We start from the raw sequence: 20,160 nt of genomic DNA, 5'->3' as shown, positions 1-20,160 counted from the left end.
GATTTTAATGTTGATTCATTTCAACCTTTGACAAGGCAATTTTTCATCATGTCATCCTCAAGGGTCTTGCCCTCACTTTAGTTTTCAGTGCAGTCTATTAAACTTGTGTATTCTTTGATCCAAGACCAAAAATGTAATGTTGTAAAAACATTAGGAGGCATCCCGGCACAGAGAAATCAAATGGTGGGTTGAGTTTGCGAGGCAGTTGCTAACTTTCTTAATGACAGGTGTTTCATATTAGGATTTCTAGTCTAGTTCCAAAGCAAGAATTGATCTATTTATATTTTTGCATGTCAAGGCCCCTCTGGCTGCTCTGAAACCCTGCTTCGAGAACTGCTGGTTTAATATTTATCAAACTGGCTGCACCAGGTTCAGGCTTCTTTCTCTTCATACTTACGTTTCTGAACAAACAGGTACATTTTTTATTTGCACTTATCTGTTTGGGTGGTAAGACCTGGGTTCAACAGGTCCAAAACTACCAACACCCCACAAAGCTTAGAATGTCAAGGAATGAGATTGCATGTTTTAATGGTTTTTGCCCCATGTGGGCAGTCACTGAATGAAGCTATTCTGTTAGCAGTAGAATGTGGATTTCAGGTTCCTGAAGTAGGGCTACATTATAACCTTTACTATGGTACTACTATTTACAGGGGGAGGGTGTTGTACACTTAGCATAGCACACGTAAAAAACTAAAAATACAAAACTCCACTGTAGCTCATGGCGCCCTCTTGTGAGTACTTCAAATATCTACATTTTTAAAGATGGATGGCCTACTACAATGTTAACAATTCATACGATACAAACACTGGGTCTTTAAAGCATTTTATTTATTTTTTTGACAAATATATGAATGTTTAACTTTTACTTATTTGGAGAATTCTTTACAGAAAAGTCCCCTAAATAGACAATAAACCTAGTAAATCATAAAAACATGTCTACATGATTAACAATTTCATATTTGTGCCAAGAGTATGATACTACATATTAATGGACAGTGAATTGATGCAAGTGATTCTTAAAGTCTGAACTACAAAAAAAATATTCAAAAAGCCTGATGGGACTGTGTCATTTTCAGACATCTGTATTCTTATGATTCATGGGGTTGACTTTAAAATTTTGCATAAAGGCACACAAGCATTGGTAACCCTCAGGTGAGCATTGCTTTTTTGGCATGACATTGGTCCCATTAGGCAGTACAAACAACATAAAACAAAAATATATGTTTGCAGGAAAACATAACAAATAAAATGACCAAAATATTTAGATCATTCATGTATACAGGGAAATGTCTTCTAGAAAGTAAAAAAAAAATGTATTGAGACCTAAATTTGGTTGGCTATTTACTTAAGGAGACAGAGGATCAGCAGTTCAGGACACCAACTCAGAAACCTGCTTTATGCTAATGAGAGCTTAAACTTTTTACAGAAGATTAAGTTCAGACAGGGACCTGGTCTCCTGCTGTATGAATCCCTGGAGGCTTTTCTTCCCTTGCCTGAAAGTACTCTCCCTCCGTGAGAACGGTAGGATTACCAGGAGCCTGAGGAGGGTTTCAATGTTACTAAAGCTCCTAATGTCTGATGCCTTCAGGGTGTCGAGCACAGTAGCAGGAAGATAACCGGACATGGGATCCAACCACTTCTCCCTCCAAGATATAATCTCTGCGGGGAGTGAGGCCAAGTCAGGCATGTCATCTTTGTACATGCGAAAAACGTGGGCATTTATACTGCTGTTCTCTACCTTTGACATCGCGTAAGGCACAATCTCCAGGCACCTCAGGGTACTGAGGACATTCTCTGTGAAGAGCTCACTGACCTCAGCAATGGAGTGCTCTACAACCTTCTGACTAACTGCCATTTTGTAAAATTGACTCAGGGGTTCTAGTAGCGCAGAATGCAACAACGTTACCTGCAGCTTGGAAGCTAAAGCAACTGATTCCTTAAACCAGGCCTTGTGATGCGTTTCAATATCATTCTTAAATTCATTGAGAGAAGTTATGAGGTCAGGCAAGCAACTCATAGCTAGCAACACATCTAGTGGTTTACCCTGAAGAGATTGGCTCAGCTTTTTGGTCAAGCCAAGGACATTCTTCATCACAACAGCAGAGAAGATGAACTCAAAAGTTCTTATTTTACTGAAGTAGAAAAGTGCTTGGCCACTCCCTGAACTACTCTCCTCATTTTTCAGCTCGTTCAAGCACAGCATGACTACTTCTAGGATCTCCACAGTCAACTCATGCATATCATGACTCTTCTCCCAGTTCTTGATGAGCCTGTCTCTAAGCTCATTACCTTTTCCCTCATCGTGTTGAAACATGGCAATGATCATGTCTTCCAGTTTGGTTTGTCGAACGGAGTCCTCCGTGAGCCACTTTAACATGTTTTCTACAGACACGGCACAGTCTGCTGCCGCCACCGCAGGGGAGGACCTGGCCAGCCACACATTCAGAGACAGAGCAGAGCTGACCGTTCGCATGGCAAGGGGGTATTTCTGGGATATTACTGCAGAGACAGCCCTCACCTGAGAACCTATCTCACCAACACTTAGCAAAGCCTGCCCTCTACAGTACTCCATGTTGAGTCCCCATTTATCTGATAGGGTGGTTTCAATAGCATCAGCCAAGACAGCCGTGTCCTGGCTGAATGGAACAAAAGCTAGGGTCTCCTCACACTGAGTGTCCTGTGTGTCCAGGTACCTGATGCACAGAGGGACATAAAGCTGGCCCTCAATCTCAACTACTTGTTCCATTATTATTGTAAAGAACTGCGAGTCCCAGAGCTCCTTGAGGATTTCCTCACGCACAGGCGGGTCGTAGAAAGACATTGCTTGCCTCTGATGATTTACACCGGCATCCTCTACTATCATAACACTGTCCTCTGCCTTCCTGCCATCCTCGGCAATGACAGCACCTTCTGGTTTCACATTGTCCAATGCTATTACAACATGCTCTGGCTCCACTTCGTCCAACGCTAATACAATGTCATCTGGTTTAACATTGTCCTCTGCTATAACAACATCCTCTGGTTTCACGCCATCCTCTGCTATCACAACATCCTCTGGTTTCACATCGTCCTCTGCTATTACAACGTCCTCTGGTTTCACATCGTCCTCTGGTATCACAACGTCCTCTGGTATCACAACGTCCTCTGGTATCACATCGTCCTCTGGTATCACATCGTCCTCTGGTATCACAACGTCCTCTGGTATCACAACGTCCTCTGGTATCACAACGTCCTCTGGTATTACAACGTCCTCTGGTATTACAACGTCCTCTGGTTTCACATCGCCCTCCGCTAAAATGTCATCTTGTTTGTCATCGTCATCTGCCATTACAACATCTTCTGGTTTCACACTGTTCTCTGCAAATACGACTTCTGCTGTTAACATGCCGTCTTCTACTTTCACGTCATCCTCTGCTATTACAACATCCTCTAGTTGGACTACGTCTTCTATCACGTCTTCTACTTGCATGATATCCTCTGCAATCACAATGTCCTCTGTTATGACACCGTCCTCCTCAATCACCACATCGTCTGCTTTCGCAGCATCCTCTTCCGCCTCTGCCATCTTCAGCTCTGTCGTAGAAGGTTGCTCTGATATACCATCTTGGTGTTCCCCAACTGTCTGCTCATGTTTTCCATCACGATTAACATCCAAACCCCTGAACTCTAAAGAGGCAGACACACACAAAATGAAAGCACCCTATTTCCCTTATTTTAACTTCCCTAAAACATTTTTTATTCATATTCTGAACCATGTATCGTAGCTAGGTCATGATGACTGATTTATATGATTTAAACTGTTACTTACCACTTTCGAGCTTCAGGGCTTCAATTTGTTTCTTCACCTAAATCAAAAAGGAATTAATTTAATTCACAACACAATAAATGATATATGCATGTATATTCTGTCAGGAGATCGGGAGGCTTCTGCAGTAGTTTGCATCTGTAAAACTGAATGAAATAAATCATACACCTGAATAACCATATATGCCAAACGGAACATTGCTGTTAATTTACCTGCTCAAGACATGGGCTGCTTTCTGGGTCAACTTCGATGCACTTCTCAATGACCTCCTCCAGTCTTTGAACAGTGGGTTGATGCATGAGAAGCATCACAATGTCAGTCTTGCTGCCCTTGCAGACTGTGTTCTTTAGCAGTGTCCTCATGGAGTTTAGTGTGGTCTTCATGAGGTCCCACTCCATACTGACACTGGGTAGAACAGCCACCAATCTGAGCAGCGTGGTCACTGTTGGATGGCTTTGAGACTCAGGATGAAGCAGTATCTCAGAGATAGAAGCTGGCGGGGAGACATCTTGATATTTCTCTTTCCAGACAGTGGCCCAGTTACTGATATCCTGCTCAACTGTGTCTGGATCAGGAAGGTCAGACAAGTAGGGGCTGTAGAGCTTATCTGTGGACTCTGCACGGATTGGCTCTGAAATGGGTTGTGGATTGCAGGTGGGGAGCAGAGATAGGATTTTCAGGGCTTTTAAGTGACCATCAGAGAAGTTGTACTTCATTTCATCAATGAGGCAGCTTAGTATAGGAACACTCAAGTTGTCTCTGTAGTAAATCTCTGGAGACTCATAGAAATTGACTTTCTCTGGGAAACACACTTGATGAGGGGCAACCTTGGAGGCTAGCTGGAATGCTTCCTCAAACCAAGGTGAGTGTACAGTGCTTATGTTCTCTAGCATCTTGGAGAGTGTTTCTATGATTGGTACAATCTTCTCCACCTCACAGATGATGTCTGCAGGATTACCACACCGGAAGACTGTGCTGCAGTTGCGAAGAGGAGCACAAGCGTTCTTCAGGATCACAAGCGTGACAACAAAATCCACATCTCTCAAAGCAGTGGCAAGTACCTGTGCATGCAATGATATAGTGCCTGTGGTGCTAAAACTAACTGAATCCAGGCAACTCAGAACACCTTCCAATGTGTCGACAAGTAGATCAAAAAAGTCCTCCCTCTTCTTCCACCTGGAGCAACAGGTTTCTGGAATCTCCTTCAAGGCCTCCAGAGGTGTATTTAGTAACCCATCCACAGCTTGTGCTAGCTCTGCCTCCAGTCCAGGTGACTGGTCAAAAAACAGCAGGAGATCTTCTACAATTCCCAGCATCTTTGTTACAATTGGGCAGTGTAAGCTTCCAGCTAACCAACAGGCAAGTCCACAAGACTCACTGGGTGTGATGACAGACAGAGGATAGCTCTCAAGGAACTCCAAAGACATCTTCTTCAGGCTGTGACAACTTGAGCCAATGCGCATGAAAGCTTGTCCACGACACTGACTCATCTGCAATCCCCAGTCTTCAGTTAGAGTTGCAGAGAGATTCTTGGCTTGAACATTAACGTCGCAGGTTTCAAAAAATCGCAAGAATCCAATGAGCTCTACCTTAGGGAAACATTCCCTGACATATCTGACAAAAACAGGAAGATAGCTCTTATTAGCAATTTCAACTGGTTTATCTGTTATGAGAGAAAAGAAGGGTGACTCTTGTATTTCTGAGAGTATGACTTCCCTGATTGATTTTGTGAGAAGCTGTATAATATCACCCTCCCCGACGTTGAGCATGACCTTGCCATCTCTACCAAACCAATGGCACATGCCAAGATCATGAATGAGAAGGTCTTGATCTTCTTTGGAAAGTTCAGACACATGGCACTTCTTTTTCCCTAAACGGACAGCCAGTCTGAATACCACTTCCAAACTCTGTCGATTATCACCAACATGCCCATTCTCCTCCACAGCCTTCATTTCTTGGTCCTCTTTCTTGTCAGAAGACTGTTGGTTCTCAAGTTCCTCTGTTCCACCTTTGTCATGATCTACTGAAAATATGACAAAGTGTAAAAGAAAATGTCAATCAAGTGCAGAACCAAGTGAGACCAAATCATACATACTGTAAGACGTCTGCTTAACCAGTGAGCTACTGACTGTCACTTTCATCATACCCTTTGCAGTTAAAGGTCTTCCAACAGGCATGCAAATTTAAACATTGTGTTGATAATTGGAAATAACTCAGCCACTGATAATTTCTAAATAAAGCATTTATTGGGATTCCTACCATAAGAAAAGTGAGAACAAATGCTTCTTACCAAAGTAATATTAATTGTTTTTACATAGTATTTATTCTCCAGTAATTACTTAATGTTCCTTAAGGGATTCAGCCTTGCCATCACTCACCTTCCATGTTGACTTCAGAGTTCTTCATAAGACTTTTGGATTCTTTATCCTGAGATGTTGTTAAATAGTTTACATTATTACAAGGACAAGATATAGCTCAAACACGACATTTCAGGAATAGGCTGTTCTGAAATACATAACATATTTAACCTAATAATAATATTAATAATATTGTACTGTAAATGTATCCCGTAAGTGAAAACTTACCAAGCAGATACCTTCTAAAGCTTGGGGAGTGACTTTCAAGCACTTGGTCACCATCCGATCCAGATCTCTGCTGAAGTTGGTTCCCACCTGCAACATTGCCAGACATGGGGATCTGTCCTTGGGGCTGGTGTTCCTCAGGTATTCCTGGAACATCTTGTGGCGCATGGCTTCCCCACAATTCTCCAGTACTGTGCTGGGTAGCACAGACATGATGCGGAGTAGTGTGTTGATGTTCCCAAAGTATTGCATCAGTGGCAGACGAAGAGTCTGAAAGATGGTGTCTGGGATGGTCACTGACGCAACTTTTGTTTTCCACTTCACCCTCCAGCAGCACAACTCTGTGAAGAAGTTATCAGAATCGGGCAGATCACTAGCATAGAGAGGAGGCTTGGACTTCAGAATCTCAAACATGTAACTCACAGTAACAGAGCAGGGAACTAGGGAGAGGAAGTTAAGAGCCTCTTTGTGGTCCTCAGAGAAATGATCCTTTACAGAATTCGTAAGGTTGTCCACTAGAGGCACACTCAGTGCATCTTTGTAATAAAGAGCTGGCTTCATCATGCTATCCCTGGCCGCAGATGAATTATCAGGCACTTTGATCTGCACACCCAGACTCTGTGCAAGGGCACAGGCTTCGTCAAACCAATTTTGGTGAAAGACCTTAATGTTTGTTTTCACTCTGTTTAGAGTAGCCACTATACCACTGATCTGGCAAAGTTGGGATGCCGCACTAAAATGATCCTTCTGGAGTCCTGCACTCAGTTCCCGGGTAAAGGATGAAGCATTCTTCAGGACAACCATGGGCACAATGAAATCAAAATCTTTTATCAAACGCAGCAATGCTCCAGCTTTGAGAGAAACTGAGGACTTCCATCTCTGTGGGTTGTTCTTGATCTTCTCCAAACATTCCACAAGTGGCTCCAGCATCTGAACAAAGACTTCATAGGAATCATGCTTTTCCTGCCAAACGGTACAGAACTTCCCTTGCAATTCCTGAACCTTCTCATAACTTTCCCTGAGACCAAATGCAATGACGTGATCCAGCTGTTTTTCAAGCAACGGCATGCTCCCAAAAAACATCAACACCTCCTCAAAAACATCTAGTGCCCATTTGACTGAGGGAACAGGGGTGGATTTTGACCACCATGTGTTAAAGGAATAACAAGAGCTGTGCGTGCATATTGCAAGAGGGTACTTCTCCTGGATTTTGCAGGCCAAGGCTTTTAGCTTGTAGGAGACATCACCAGATCCTAGGTAGGCTTGACCTCTGCAGTATCGTAAATCAAGACACCACTCCTTGGTGACAATTTCCAATATTCGCTCTGACATGGCATCACAGTCAAGATCCACATCCAGAAATCCCATGAGCTCCAATCGCATGACATCAAAACTGTCCACAAACCTGAGGAAGAGGGGAAGATGGTTTTTCTCCCCTAACTTCACAACACGGTCGATGAATATAGAAAAAAAGGAAGTGCCCACCTCCAACAGAATTCCCTCTCTGACTGCATCCTCACAAACTCTGAGAACTTCATTCATCTCAGACTTCGACACATATTTTAATGTGTCTTCAACTTCGCCATCCTGTTCAGTAGACGCCTCACCAGACTGTCTGCTCTGGCTGTTATATGCAGCAGTCACAGCAGCTTGCAGAGCAGATCTGAGTGCCTCCTTGTTAGTCTCAGAAGTTGGGCATTTTGATTGCTCCACTCTCTCAGTCTCCATCTCCAAGGCCATGTCCTGCGGTTCTTCTTGGGTTTCTTCAACATACTCCTTTAGAGTGTGGTTTCCAACATTCTCTGAGATTGGTTCTGAAAGAAAGCAAATGAAGAGCATGAGCCAAGGAAAACAAATAAACAAAAGGTATTAGAGCAAATATATTCATAAAATTTCCCTACCAGCTGCAGGGTGGATCTCGATCACCTCATCAACCTAAGATCAGAAAACATGTAATTATTATCTAAATAACGCCATCTATGGAGAAATAATAAAACAGCACTTATTTAATAGTCACAATTTAACACCCACTTAGAGATACATTCTGTTTTTCAAGTTGTTAAAATGTTCAGTTGATTTGCTAAGCAAAAAATAACAATTCGTGAATAGCAAAATACAAGTAACTCCGGATCCAGCTTCTCTGACACTATAGACCAGGAATCATGTTTTGTGAATGCTTTATTCACAATTTTATCAAGATGACGTAGAAATTAGAAAATACAATAGAGAGTGTGTGTGTGTGTGTGTGTGTGTGTGTGTGTATATACACACACACACACACACACACACACACACACACACACATGTGGGGGGGGTATGGATTGTCACCTACGGGGACCTGATATCGCCATAGGTGCACAAATGGCTGAGAAATTGAACATTGCTTGGGGGTTAGGTTTAGGGAAAAACAATTGGTCATAGCATGCATTACTGGTTACATTTAGGGTTAGGCTTTATCGCTTGGTTAAGTTCAGGCATATAAGTTGGGTTAGGGTTAAGGGATAGGGTTACGTTAATGGCTGGGAAACAGAACATGGATTTGTGTCAGAGTTAGGTCCCCACTAGGATAGTAAAATAAAAGTGTGTTTAAAAAGAACAGCATAAATAAAAATGCAACTAGGAAATGGTTATGTAAAGAGCTTCAGACAATATTCAGACCCTTCACTTTCGCCACATTGTGGGGCTATAGACCATTTATTTTGCCATCAATCCATAAATAATTCCCCATAATAATGTTTTTAGAAATGTGCGAACATTTATTGAAAATATTAAAATAAAAATTGTGAATATCGCACGTCAATAAGTATTCTGACCCTTTACCACGACACTTCAAATTCAGCTCAGATGCATCCAGTGTCCTTTCATCATTCTTGAAATGTCTCCAGAACTTAAATGAACTCTTTGAACAAAATGTGATGCAAAACATACTGTAGCTCAGTCAGGGGGGAGATTCATCTTTCAGCACGACAACAATCCAAAGCACACAGTCCAGACAACGCAGAAGTGTCTTTGGAATAAGTCTGACTGTCCATGAGGGGCCCAGCCAAAGCTTAGACTTTAACACCATTGAACATCTGTAGGAAGACGTCAAGATGGCAGTTCACCGACCTTCCTCATTCAGTCTAACTTAGCTTGAAAGAATCTGTAAGGTCAAATGGGAGAACCTGCCCCAATCCAGATGTGCAAAACTGTTTGAGTCTTACCCAAGAAGCTGTGAGCACTGCCATAGGCCCTTCTATAAAGTAGTGAATAAAGGGCATAAATACTAATGCACATTTGCAATTAATTTGCACATTTCTAAAAAGTTATTTTCAATACATCCATTATGGGTTGTCGTGTTTAGATTTATATAAAACATTCAATCTACAACAACATCCAGAGAAAGTGAAGAGGTCTGAATACTTTATAGATAACCATCCACACACGCATTCGGATCCAATGGAGCCACAAATAGTTAAAACCAATGCCAGATAACAGTTGGATCCAAAGAGACATCATAACATTAAACCTACCATATGCAACAACTGCAAAACCTCAGGATGCTTCTCCACATAGGATTCTACCACATCTTCAACATTGAAGTGAACATCTTGATTGACATAAACAAATGCCATATTGCACAGTCTCTGATCCGGTGGCGTGGCTTTCAGATAGGCCTGGTACCTCTCCAGCACCATGTTGTACTGCCCGTACACGTCCGCCTCGGCGTTCACACAGGGGATGGTTCCCAAAACTCTCAGCAGGCTTTGCACATTCGGGTAAAACGCAATGTCAGGGATTTTCAATGTTGCAAATACTGTTGTAGGTAAGATCCTCCTCTTGCTAGCATGTCTCCACTTCACCTCCCAGCAACCAAGCTCATCGTAAAAGGTGTCCGGCCTGGCGAGGTTGTTCAAGTTCGCATCCGCCACTTTATCCCTTCGGATACTGAAATTATGGTCAGCCATGTAAGATGGCACCAGTGAGAGCCATCTCAGAATTCGGACCATTTCAGTGCTGAACACTCTCTTCACCTCCGCAACAAGGTACTGTAAGATCTGCCTGCTCAGAGTCTCTCGGTAAAAATCCTCCAATGGGGTTTCAGTGGCACCTGCTTCATCCATCTCAGGTGAGCTTTCCTCTGGCCTTGCGACTTCCACTCCCAGCTTCTTTGCGCGGCCCACAGCGTCAGAAAACCACTTCCTATGGAAAATTGCAACCTCCTGCAGATGTTTGTTGACCAGCTTTAAGGCATTGGAGATGGTGTACTGCAAGGTGCTGCTGATGCTGATGGCTCCCCTGAGACTTGGGTTGAGGATGCTCACGCAGCATAGGGTATTCTTTAGAACAACCAAGGTGATGATGAAATGGAAGTTCTTCAGGATCGGTTTGAGCTTGGCCATTTGTTCACAAATAGATGTATCTGCATTTGCAGCCGAACAGACCTCGTTGATGCAGCCAAGGAATGGCTCAAGAATGTCCAACATGGTCTGGAAGGCATCAACACCATATTCCCAAGTGTTCTGACAAGCATCTATGATCCGGTCTACTTCACCTTTAAGATGACCATATGAAGTTTTGATCTTCCCCTCCAGTCTTTTCCAAAGATCTGGGGATACTCTAAGCATTATGGCAACTTCCTCCACGGTATTCACAACTTTCTGGATGAAAGGTATGGGCATGGAGCGAATTAGCCACATGTTAAAGGCATATGGATCACTCGGGGCTAGCACTACCTGAGGAAACTCCTGCAGAATCCTGCTTGTAAGATCTTTCATTTTCTGACACAGAACCCCTGTGGTAAGGTAGGTGAGCCCTCGACAATGCTCCATCCGCAGGCCCCACTTATTTCGTATTTCTGAGAGCAGCATGTAAAACAGACCTTCAGAATCTGCATCACAGGGCAGGAAACCCATTAGGTGTTTCTGAGGAAACCCAGCCACAGTGACAGATCTGATGAAAACTGGGATTTGATCTTTTCCCTCGATGTTGGTCACATCTTGCAGCAGAATTGAGAAAAAGCGTGCCAACCTCAAACTGTTCCGGATCTCCTCTCGCATAAGATTTTCACTGAACTGGAGGACTTCTTTCTGATCAATTTTTTCAACACATACAGGGTTGAGAGACTGTTGTCCCTTGCGTCCTCCCATTGGCTCTTCTGCACTGGGGTTTGCATCGTTCCCTATGCTGAATCCAGTGAAGGCAAGAGTTTCCTTAAAGTAAATTTTAAGGATTTCCTTTGCTTTGCAGTTGGAGACATCATCTGTCCTTTGGTCCTCCTGCGGTAAATCACATGCTGCACTGTTCTCGCCAGGCTCATCTTTCACAACAGGTGGAGCATCATCTTCTAAAGTAAAGGTAATAACATGGACAGGAAAATTTAAGTGTTACTAAATGAAAATGTTGAGACATTTACACAAACATTATATGAAAGCGCATATTATCCTTACAAAACCGACGATGCACTGTCATGAAGTTAAATGAAATTTTTGAAAGGAAGATCTACGGCCAAATTAAGTAAAATATTTAAATATTTTATTGTGAAACAAGCAATGACGAAATTAAATTAGGAGGGAAAAAATGCATTTACCAAACCAATCACCTTTAGCTTTCTTCAAAGATGCATGTTCCGCTTCAGTCTAAATGGACAAAATAAAAATTACTTCTATTTAGATGCAGACAGAAATTAACGCTATTTGATTAAATAAAAAGAAATGACACAAGGAACAATATTAGGTATGGCTCCATATGGAACACTATCAGAATTGAGTTTGCGGTTTAAAACAGACCTTACTTACTGGTTCTCTTATTCTCTTGTTCTTGTTGCGGCCTGGTGGATTGTTCAACTGTCTTGTAGAATCAAATATGGTAGGAATAGCACCCTCTTTCAAGGATGTTGTTAAAGTGCTCTGAAAAAGAAACAAATCGTATATGTATTTCCACTGTGCAAACACCTCGATCATACTCACAGCCTGTTTCCACATACGTATAGGCATCATCTGGGTGGGTGCAAGATATTTCCACCAAGTTGTTCCAACCTACAATTAGATGCATACACTGTAGCCCACATTTATTTTTGTTGTACAGAGGTGCATTTATGCTCTAGGTCTGATCAAAGAATAAGAATATGAATAAAGCCCAACCTTTAATATTTGACAGATCTAGGTTGTATGACACAAACTCATGGTTACCCAATTCATGTCCCTGCATGACGTTTGGAGACTGTTGGAATTAGCTATAAAGAGTAGCACTGACCAATGGGCTATGCAGGAATTCGGTACAGCAAGCAACATTTTCCATACAGAAACATGCAAGCACGTGTAAATGGACATATTATATCTATGCTTGTGCCAATCAATGTAATTATGAAAATTATTCACCCTCAACACCGGGACATCATAATTAATTCACCAATGTTTTGTAAAAGGAAAATGCATAATAGGGACAGAGAAATCGCCTTTGACACACATTGTAATGGACAAAAAGAACAAATCTACATTCCGACATCAGTGGGAGACAATAATCAAGAAAAATACTGCTGGAATGAAAACAGACATGATTTAGAAACGAACGGCTCTGTTCACGAACAGTGGCGATCCCTTTCAATTATTCATGGTTGTGTTCCCTGAACCGTTTCTGAACAGAGTAAATAATACGTACGTCACGACAGATCAAGGAAGGCTCAAAATGATTTGCACAGATTTTGAAAGAATTGTGTAACTCCTCAGGGGTCTTTGACTCCAAGTCAGATCGTTGACAATTACTCAACCATTGTTTGCATCTGAAAGAGAAAATTCACAGGTTTAGATTTCAGAGCTTCAATATGGACAGACCTGCCCCTAGCCAAATGTTACAGACCTTGATGACCCAGGCCTGGCTGCATATCACCAGCAAAACATCCAGTCCTGTGACTCTACCCATTTAACTACATAGAAGGTATTAAAAAAAAGTTTGGATTAGAAAAGGGCATAATGCACATTACAAGTGAAGTGCACAAGGATGTAATTAAATCCAAAATCAGACATGGCATCCTAAAAATCCAACCCCAGTGGCGTTCAGTAGAAAAGAATTGTGCACAACAACTGTTCTGTACTATTAATTATCTATCTCTGAAAACATGATAACCCCATTACACTCAACTTGCTGATAAAGTTATAGTTTGTAATTATTGAAACAGTTCCATCTTAGAATACTACATAGGAAATATGCATGGGATGTATAGCAGCAATGTTGTGCCCCATCAGACACATGCTACTGCAGACAGGAAAGAGAAAGTAATACGTTTGTGTAAACATTAACATGTTTAACATTAACATTTGGAGAGAGTTATGCAATACTTTAAGTAAACTTTCTGGAAATCCACAGCTGTCTGCAAACTACCTTGGTTGTTTACCACTTGCAATGTGTAACTAAAGAGGTAAAGTTACACATCTTGGCAAATAACTTACTAGCCAATGCAATCGATATTCTTTTAATGAATGAATGTGTTATTCTTCGGATAGGGTCAAAATCAACCCAGCTGGAAGTTGGAGGGTTAAGGCAACACTTCTTCCAGTGATGAATAATTAATAACTTATCTTTTCCAACGGGTAACTGTTATACCCAATAACAGCACAGTGGTTACAGTTACTGCAGTCTTCATGGCAAACGTGTGGTTCTAGTTATTCTCTGATATCTACAAGGTCACAATTCTGATAGCTAACAATTTTAAGGGGTCAACAATCAACATCGGGGGGGGGGGAGTTACCTTGTACGTCATCAAGGCTGGATAGCCTACTACCAGCCAATTTATCTAGTTATATCATTACAAGAGAAAGTTGTCAGCTTAAGCGAAATTACCTTTCATAACTTTCATAAATGATCAATCGGTGATCACACTGTTGCTACAACAGACAGTTCACGAAACCTTAGATTCAAATAAAAAAAATTACACGCCGAAATTGCATGTAGCCTTTCAGCAAGCTAACGTTAGCTGGCAAACAAACAACTCAACACTAGCGAGCTTGTTAGCTAGCTAGCTAGTACAGTATGGTCGGGAGATGATTCAATGGAATAGCCAGATACCTAACGTTAGCTAGCTAAGATGCTAATGCTAATGAGAAACGTTACTATAAAAGAAGAGTTAATAAGTGGTGGTACACTATTTAACAAATAGATATATTGCACTTACCGCTCTGGGTCCAAAGGGAATCTGAAAAATTGGACGTCTGATTTATCTGAGTAGATATTACAATTTGGTGCGGCGCAGCGGTTGGGCATCTTGAGTTCCATGGCATGGCGCATGCACTCACACTGGTTCAGAATAAGTCGTGCATCGTGCAATTAACCAGAAATACACTCGTGTTGAATCTTTAGCTCAATATTAGTACAAAGTCTTGCAATTAACTTCGTAGCTGGGTTAGTAAATTATTTCATTGCGGAAAAAGTTGATTTGTTGCCTGGTGTAGTTACCCGAGTCAACGTTCATAAACCAGGAAGAACACCTAAGCAAAGCGGAAATCGACACGAAACTCGGTGCTGCCCTAAACCCCGCCCATTTCTGAAATGCATCTTCTCAAAAAGTGATTTTAAACGTAATCCTACTCACACCGCAGACTTTCATGCCAAACAAAAACATTCAATTAAAAAAATAAAGCATAGTTGTGTATCGGATTTTTTATAACATTGACATTTTTTGATAACGAGTTTTAACTCGTGAATGGCACATAATCAGTGTAGTTCAGTTGCGATTTCGACAACTGCTGTTAGAACTTCATGACCTTTGATCACATAGTATTTATAAATGTTATCCTGCTGACCAATTACGTACACTTATGAAACGACGTTTTGACGCAGGTTCGTTACGTAATAATAAAAGCGACTCAAAATGTGTTATAATTATTAGTAGTTAAGCCTGTAAATATCGTTATACATTGTGCTTTTGATCCTAGTGAAACCGGCATGCGACTTCAATTTAAGATATACCTAAGGAGTGAATAGGCGTGTTCGAGTGAATCAAAAGATGAATGGTTGTGACAAATATACTTTTCCCAAAACTGTATATAAAAAGGGTCACGTCATACAATTATTTTCTCACATATGTCTTTAGGTGTATTTTGGCAGTTATGGTATGAAAGACTGGATACATATAGCTGGGCAACAGCTATAAAAGGACAGTGGATAAAGATTGCTGAGAAGTACAAACTAAAAAGTTGGAGTGAAGAATTTTATTTTATAAGGATCCCGATTAGCTGATGAAACATCAGCTACTCTTCCTGGGGTCCACACAAAACATTACAAAAGAGAACAAACAAAAAACAGAAAAAAAGAAATAACAGAGAAAAACAATAAAAACGATATAATGCACACTAATGTCCAATATGAACTGCCATGAAATTTTGCATCACTTCTTTTTTTAAACTAGTCATATTATGAGGTTTAGCAATATCACCTGGAAGGGCAATTTTACACAAGCGCTACACAATTGTGTAGTTACCACTGGTTGAATGTCTTGTCGGGTATGTGTGTGCATTAAAACTAAATATAAGCTGCCTATACAGTCTGGGGTTTTCAACAGTAATTTTTTATGAAACACAGAAGTAATGCTTTTAACCGCTCATCAACCTTCAACCAGAATCTTCAGTCATTTCGTTTTAGTTCCCAGTGTGCAGCAAGGACAAGTAGAGCTACTCTATTCTATTTGGGATTATTGTAGAAATCCCCTGAATCATAGGACCAATATTTACATCTTTATGGATTATTTTTAATGTTTCTTTTTTTGTTGATTCAGACTTGCGAGTGGGGTGTAAAGAATGCCTTGATGGGTTGCCAGTGTATGTATGCAGGCGGTTTTGGGTCAGTTATTTTGTATGAATGTTTGTGTATCTTTGTTGCCTGTTCCCAACACTGAAAGCACCTAGCAATGTATGAGATGTGACAAGATGTGCATTTTAGTTTTAGAACACCCCCATTTCTCCAGTTTTTATTGAAATTTAAGTAGTTCAAATGTTTAAATCCATTAAATAACCTGAAATTGTAGAGGTGAAAAAAAGGTTAATGAAACTGAAAGATAATGTACATTTTGGAATTATAATAAAAGGCATTTTTCAGAGAACAAGTAATGGGTTAAAAACGTACAGCTGTTCTGCAGCAATGGAAGTAAATTTAGCCTTGAAGGATGATGCTAACAATTCCTACAGGTGTCCAACCTTGTGTTGATTACGTACAAACTCTCTGTCTGTATAAAACAGTGTTGGAACAGACTGCGTTGCTACACCCACTTATTCATTATTTGGACAGAATTGTACTGCACAATGTAGTATATTGCTATAGGAGATAAATGCAATTAACAAAGGAAGACAGACATTATTACCCTTAAAAGTGTCAGTCTTTCCTTTGGAGAAATTGCAAAGCCAAGGTGTGTGTACAGCTTCAAGCACAGCTTAACACAGGTCGAAACAAGTAAGTGACTGTGAAGGTCTGGGGCTCTTTTGCTGGATCCAGAGTCATCGACTTGCAGAGTAGCACCCTGAACTAAAATGGCTACCACAGCATTTTGTAGAGCAATTCAATACCATCCCGTGCACACCTAGTTGGTCAGGGGTTCTACCCACATCAAGATAAAGACCCAAAACATACCACCAAGCTATATCAGAATTACCCTTGGAAGAAAATAAGACAGTAGGTTTCAAATCATAGAATAGCCAGCACATTCTCCTTGAACCTCAACAAGCTGGTTTTGGTTGAACTGGACAGAAGGGAGAAAGCAAAGCAACACAGTTGTTGCGAAGAACTTTGCAGACAATATTTGATTTCCATTGTAGAAAGACTGCCGTGAGTGAGTTCGGCTCTTATGGCTGCAGAAGGAAGCTACTTTGACTAGTACACATTTTTGATTACATTTTGTTAAACAGAACAATTCCATTATTATAAAAAATGTTCTCTATTTTTGCACATATGGTTCTATTATCCAAACATACCACTATACATTCTGTGATATGGTCATTGTATTGATTATTTTATATAACATATTTTTATATATGAATGTGATGAGCATATAATGGCACAGAGAGAACCATTTGTATGATTGATGCATTGAAGATAGAAAACTAAATGTGAGGTGCTTAAACCACATTAGATACCTTCTAGAAGACATTTAGAAAGTTATTTTGATTTACTCACCAACCAAAAAAAAAAAGTGCTACGTGCCAACTCATATTAAAGGTTACACTCAGAAACACCCTTTCAGATTTATGATTACCAATGGTGAAAATAACTCCAGTCATCCAGATAAGAGTCCTACCCAATTTTCCAGCCTATCTGGAAGTGTTCTATGATCTAGTCTCAAATACTGCATTGAGATCTAATAGAACCAGAACTTATTTTATCTGAATCAGTATTCAGCCATTCATTCATTCATCTTCTTCCGCTTCATCCGGGGCTGGGTCGCGGGGGCAGCAGTCTAAGCAGAGATGCCCAGACTTCCCTCTCCCCAGACACTTCCTCCAGCTCTTCCAGGGGGACACCGAGGCGTGTCCTAGGTCTTCCCCGGGGTCTCCTCCCGTTGGGACGGGACCGGAACACCTTCCCAGGAAGGCGTTCCGGAGGCATCCGAAACAGATGCCCAAGCCACCTCAGCTGACCCCTCTCGATGTGGAGGAGCAGCGGCTCTACTCTGAGCTCCTCCCGGGTGACCGAGCTTCTCACCCTATCTCTAAGGGATCGCCCAGCCACCCTGCGGAGAAAGCTCATTTCGGCCGCCTGTATCCGGGATCTTGTCCTTTCGGTCATGACCCAAAGCTCATGACCATAGGTGAGAGTAGGAACATAGATTGACCAGTAAATCGAGAGCTTTGCCTTGCGGCTCAGCTCTTTCTTCACCACGACAGACCGATACATCGACCGCATTACTGCAGAAGCTGCACCGATCCGTCTGTCAATCTCCCGTTCCATCCTTCCCTCCATGGCCTCGGATTTGGAGGTACTGATTCTCATCCCCACCACTTCACACTCGGCTGCAAACCGTCCCAGCGCATCCTGAAGGTCCTGGTTTGAAGGGGCCAACACGACAACATCATCCGCAAAAAGCAAATACGAAATTGTGTGGTCCCCAAACCTGACACCCTCCGGCCCCTGGCTGTGCCTAGAGATTCTGTCCATGGAACCACACTCCTTGAGAGAGTATTCAGCCATATATCATTTAAACCTTATCAGGGCCGTTTCAGTATTTTTCAGTCGGAAGCCTGAATGAAATTTGTCTAAGAGCTTGAGTACACAAAATTGCTGAGTTGATTGAAGACAACCTTCAATGATCTTGGCTATTAAAGGGGAGATTTGATACAGTAGTCATCCACTGCATTGTGGGATTGTTTGAGTTTGCGGATTGTTGACGGGCTGTACTCCATATTAACTAATTGGTCAAAATTCTATTTTAAGAGTTTTACCAATGCAATATTTTTTCATCTGTTGACCTCTTACCCAACTTTATTACACCCGGACTCTTTTTGGACATAAACGGAACTACTCACCCCTGAACACCCAAGGCTAAGTATCATGGCCTAATCACTGTAATTGTTGTAGCAACAATACGGAGGAGAACTATCGTCTTCAGTTAAAGATAGCAGAGTTAGAGGCTCAGCTTCTGACGTAAATGTCAGGCAAGGATTATGTTAGTGTAGAAATAGAAAAAACTGCGTCAGTGCCACCAGGAAGAAACGACAGTTTTGTTAGCCCCTCGGCACAGGTCATGCAGCCGGGCAATAACTTTCTCTTGGTCACTGGGAAGAAATGCCGCCGACCAGTTAAACCTGAGTCATTGCTAAAACCAACTGAGACTTTCAACAGGTTTTCCCCACTGGAGTCGGAGTCAAGGCCCGAGCCGTCTTCGGAGGAGAATTATCAGCAGGCATTTTCTACTGGTGGCCTCGAAAAACTGAAAACTTTAGTCATCGGCGATTCCATTACACACAGTATTAGACTAAAGAATCAGCCGGCGATTGTACACTGTTTACCGGGGGGCAGAGCCACCGACGTAGCCGCAAATCTGGGGTTGGTGCCAGCGAAGTCTAAAACTGGCAAGTATAGAGAGTACAGAGATATTGTTATTCACGTTGGCACCAACAACGTTAGGATGAAACAGTCAGAGGTTACGAAGCAGAACATAGCATCAGCGTGTAAACTAACTAGAAAGATGTGTCAGCATCGAGTAATTGTCTCTGGCCCCCTCCCGGCTAGGGGTGATGACGAGCTCTACAGCAGACTTGCTCAACTCAATCGCTGGCTGAAAACGGAGTTCTGCCCGTCGCAGGAGGTAGAGTTTGTAGATAACTGGCTTTCTTTTTGGGACTCCCCCAGAAATAGGGCCAGGCCTGATCTGCTGAGGAGCGACGGACTCCATCCTAGCTGGAGTGGTGCTCTTCTTTTATCTAGGAACATTGACTGGAGTCTCACTCCCATAGCCTTAACATGAGATAGGGTGCAGGTCAGGCTGCAGGCTGTTAGCCAGCCTGCTAGCATAGTGGAGTCTGTCAATAGCATAGCCAGAGTAGTTAGTACAGCTTTACCTATTGCCACTGTGACTCGTTCCAGGCTGAGAAAAGTTAAACAAGGTAGTGCTAACAAAAACAACCTTATTAAGATAAAGCCTTCCTCCACCTCGGTCACAAAAATAAATAAATAAAAATGACTATCACTTCGCATCTCAAAATGGGACTCCTAAATGTTAGATCCCTTGCTCCAAAGGCACTTGCAGTAAATTAATTAATCTCTGATCATAAACTAGATGTTATTGGTTTATGTGAAACGTGGCTAAAGCCT

General features: G+C 41.8%; 1 protein-coding gene across 9 annotated transcripts; it reads right to left on the bottom strand.

Moving 5' to 3' along the window:
• Nucleotides 1-806: 806 nt before the first annotated feature.
• si:dkey-250d21.1 lies at nt 807-14,862 on the bottom strand. Of its 9 annotated transcripts, none has more exons than XM_029120858.2 (11): nt 14,537-14,862; nt 13,027-13,147; nt 12,156-12,275; nt 11,957-12,005; nt 9,900-11,713; nt 8,289-8,322; nt 6,391-8,201; nt 6,184-6,232; nt 4,018-5,828; nt 3,809-3,845; nt 807-3,666 (listed from the first exon to the last, which is right to left on the bottom strand). In XM_029120858.2, exons 1-11 carry the CDS (start codon nt 14,647-14,649, stop codon nt 1,421-1,423), a joined length of 8,205 nt encoding a protein of 2,734 aa, XP_028976691.2. In that variant the 5' UTR covers nt 14,650-14,862; the 3' UTR covers nt 807-1,420. The 9 variants fall into 9 exon arrangements, with proteins under 9 accessions (XP_028976691.2, XP_028976693.2, XP_028976692.2 ...); XM_029120860.2 differs by having other exon boundaries at nt 4,018-5,825; XM_029120859.2 differs by having other exon boundaries at nt 9,900-11,710.
• Nucleotides 14,863-20,160: the final 5,298 nt, after the last annotated feature.

The sequence above is a fragment of the Esox lucius genome, chromosome 7 (genome assembly GCF_011004845.1).
Source record: "Esox lucius isolate fEsoLuc1 chromosome 7, fEsoLuc1.pri, whole genome shotgun sequence".
Lineage (NCBI taxonomy): Eukaryota > Metazoa > Chordata > Actinopteri > Esociformes > Esocidae > Esox > Esox lucius.
This window is presented reverse-complemented; position numbering and strand designations above follow the sequence as displayed.

Excerpts from the sequence above, each read along its gene's own strand:
- si:dkey-250d21.1 (XM_029120858.2), bottom strand. The coding sequence starts at position 14,649 with ATGCGCCATGCCATGGAACTCAAGATGCCCAACCGCTGCGCCGCACCA. Across the intron at positions 13,148-14,536 it reads TTCCCTTTGGACCCAGAGCG|ATGCAAACAATGGTTGAGTA; the intron begins GTAAGTGCAATA and ends TTTCTCTTTCAG. Across the intron at positions 8,323-9,899 it reads TTTTGCAGTTGTTGCATATG|GTTGATGAGGTGATCGAGAT; the intron begins GTAGGTTTAATG and ends TTCTGATCTTAG.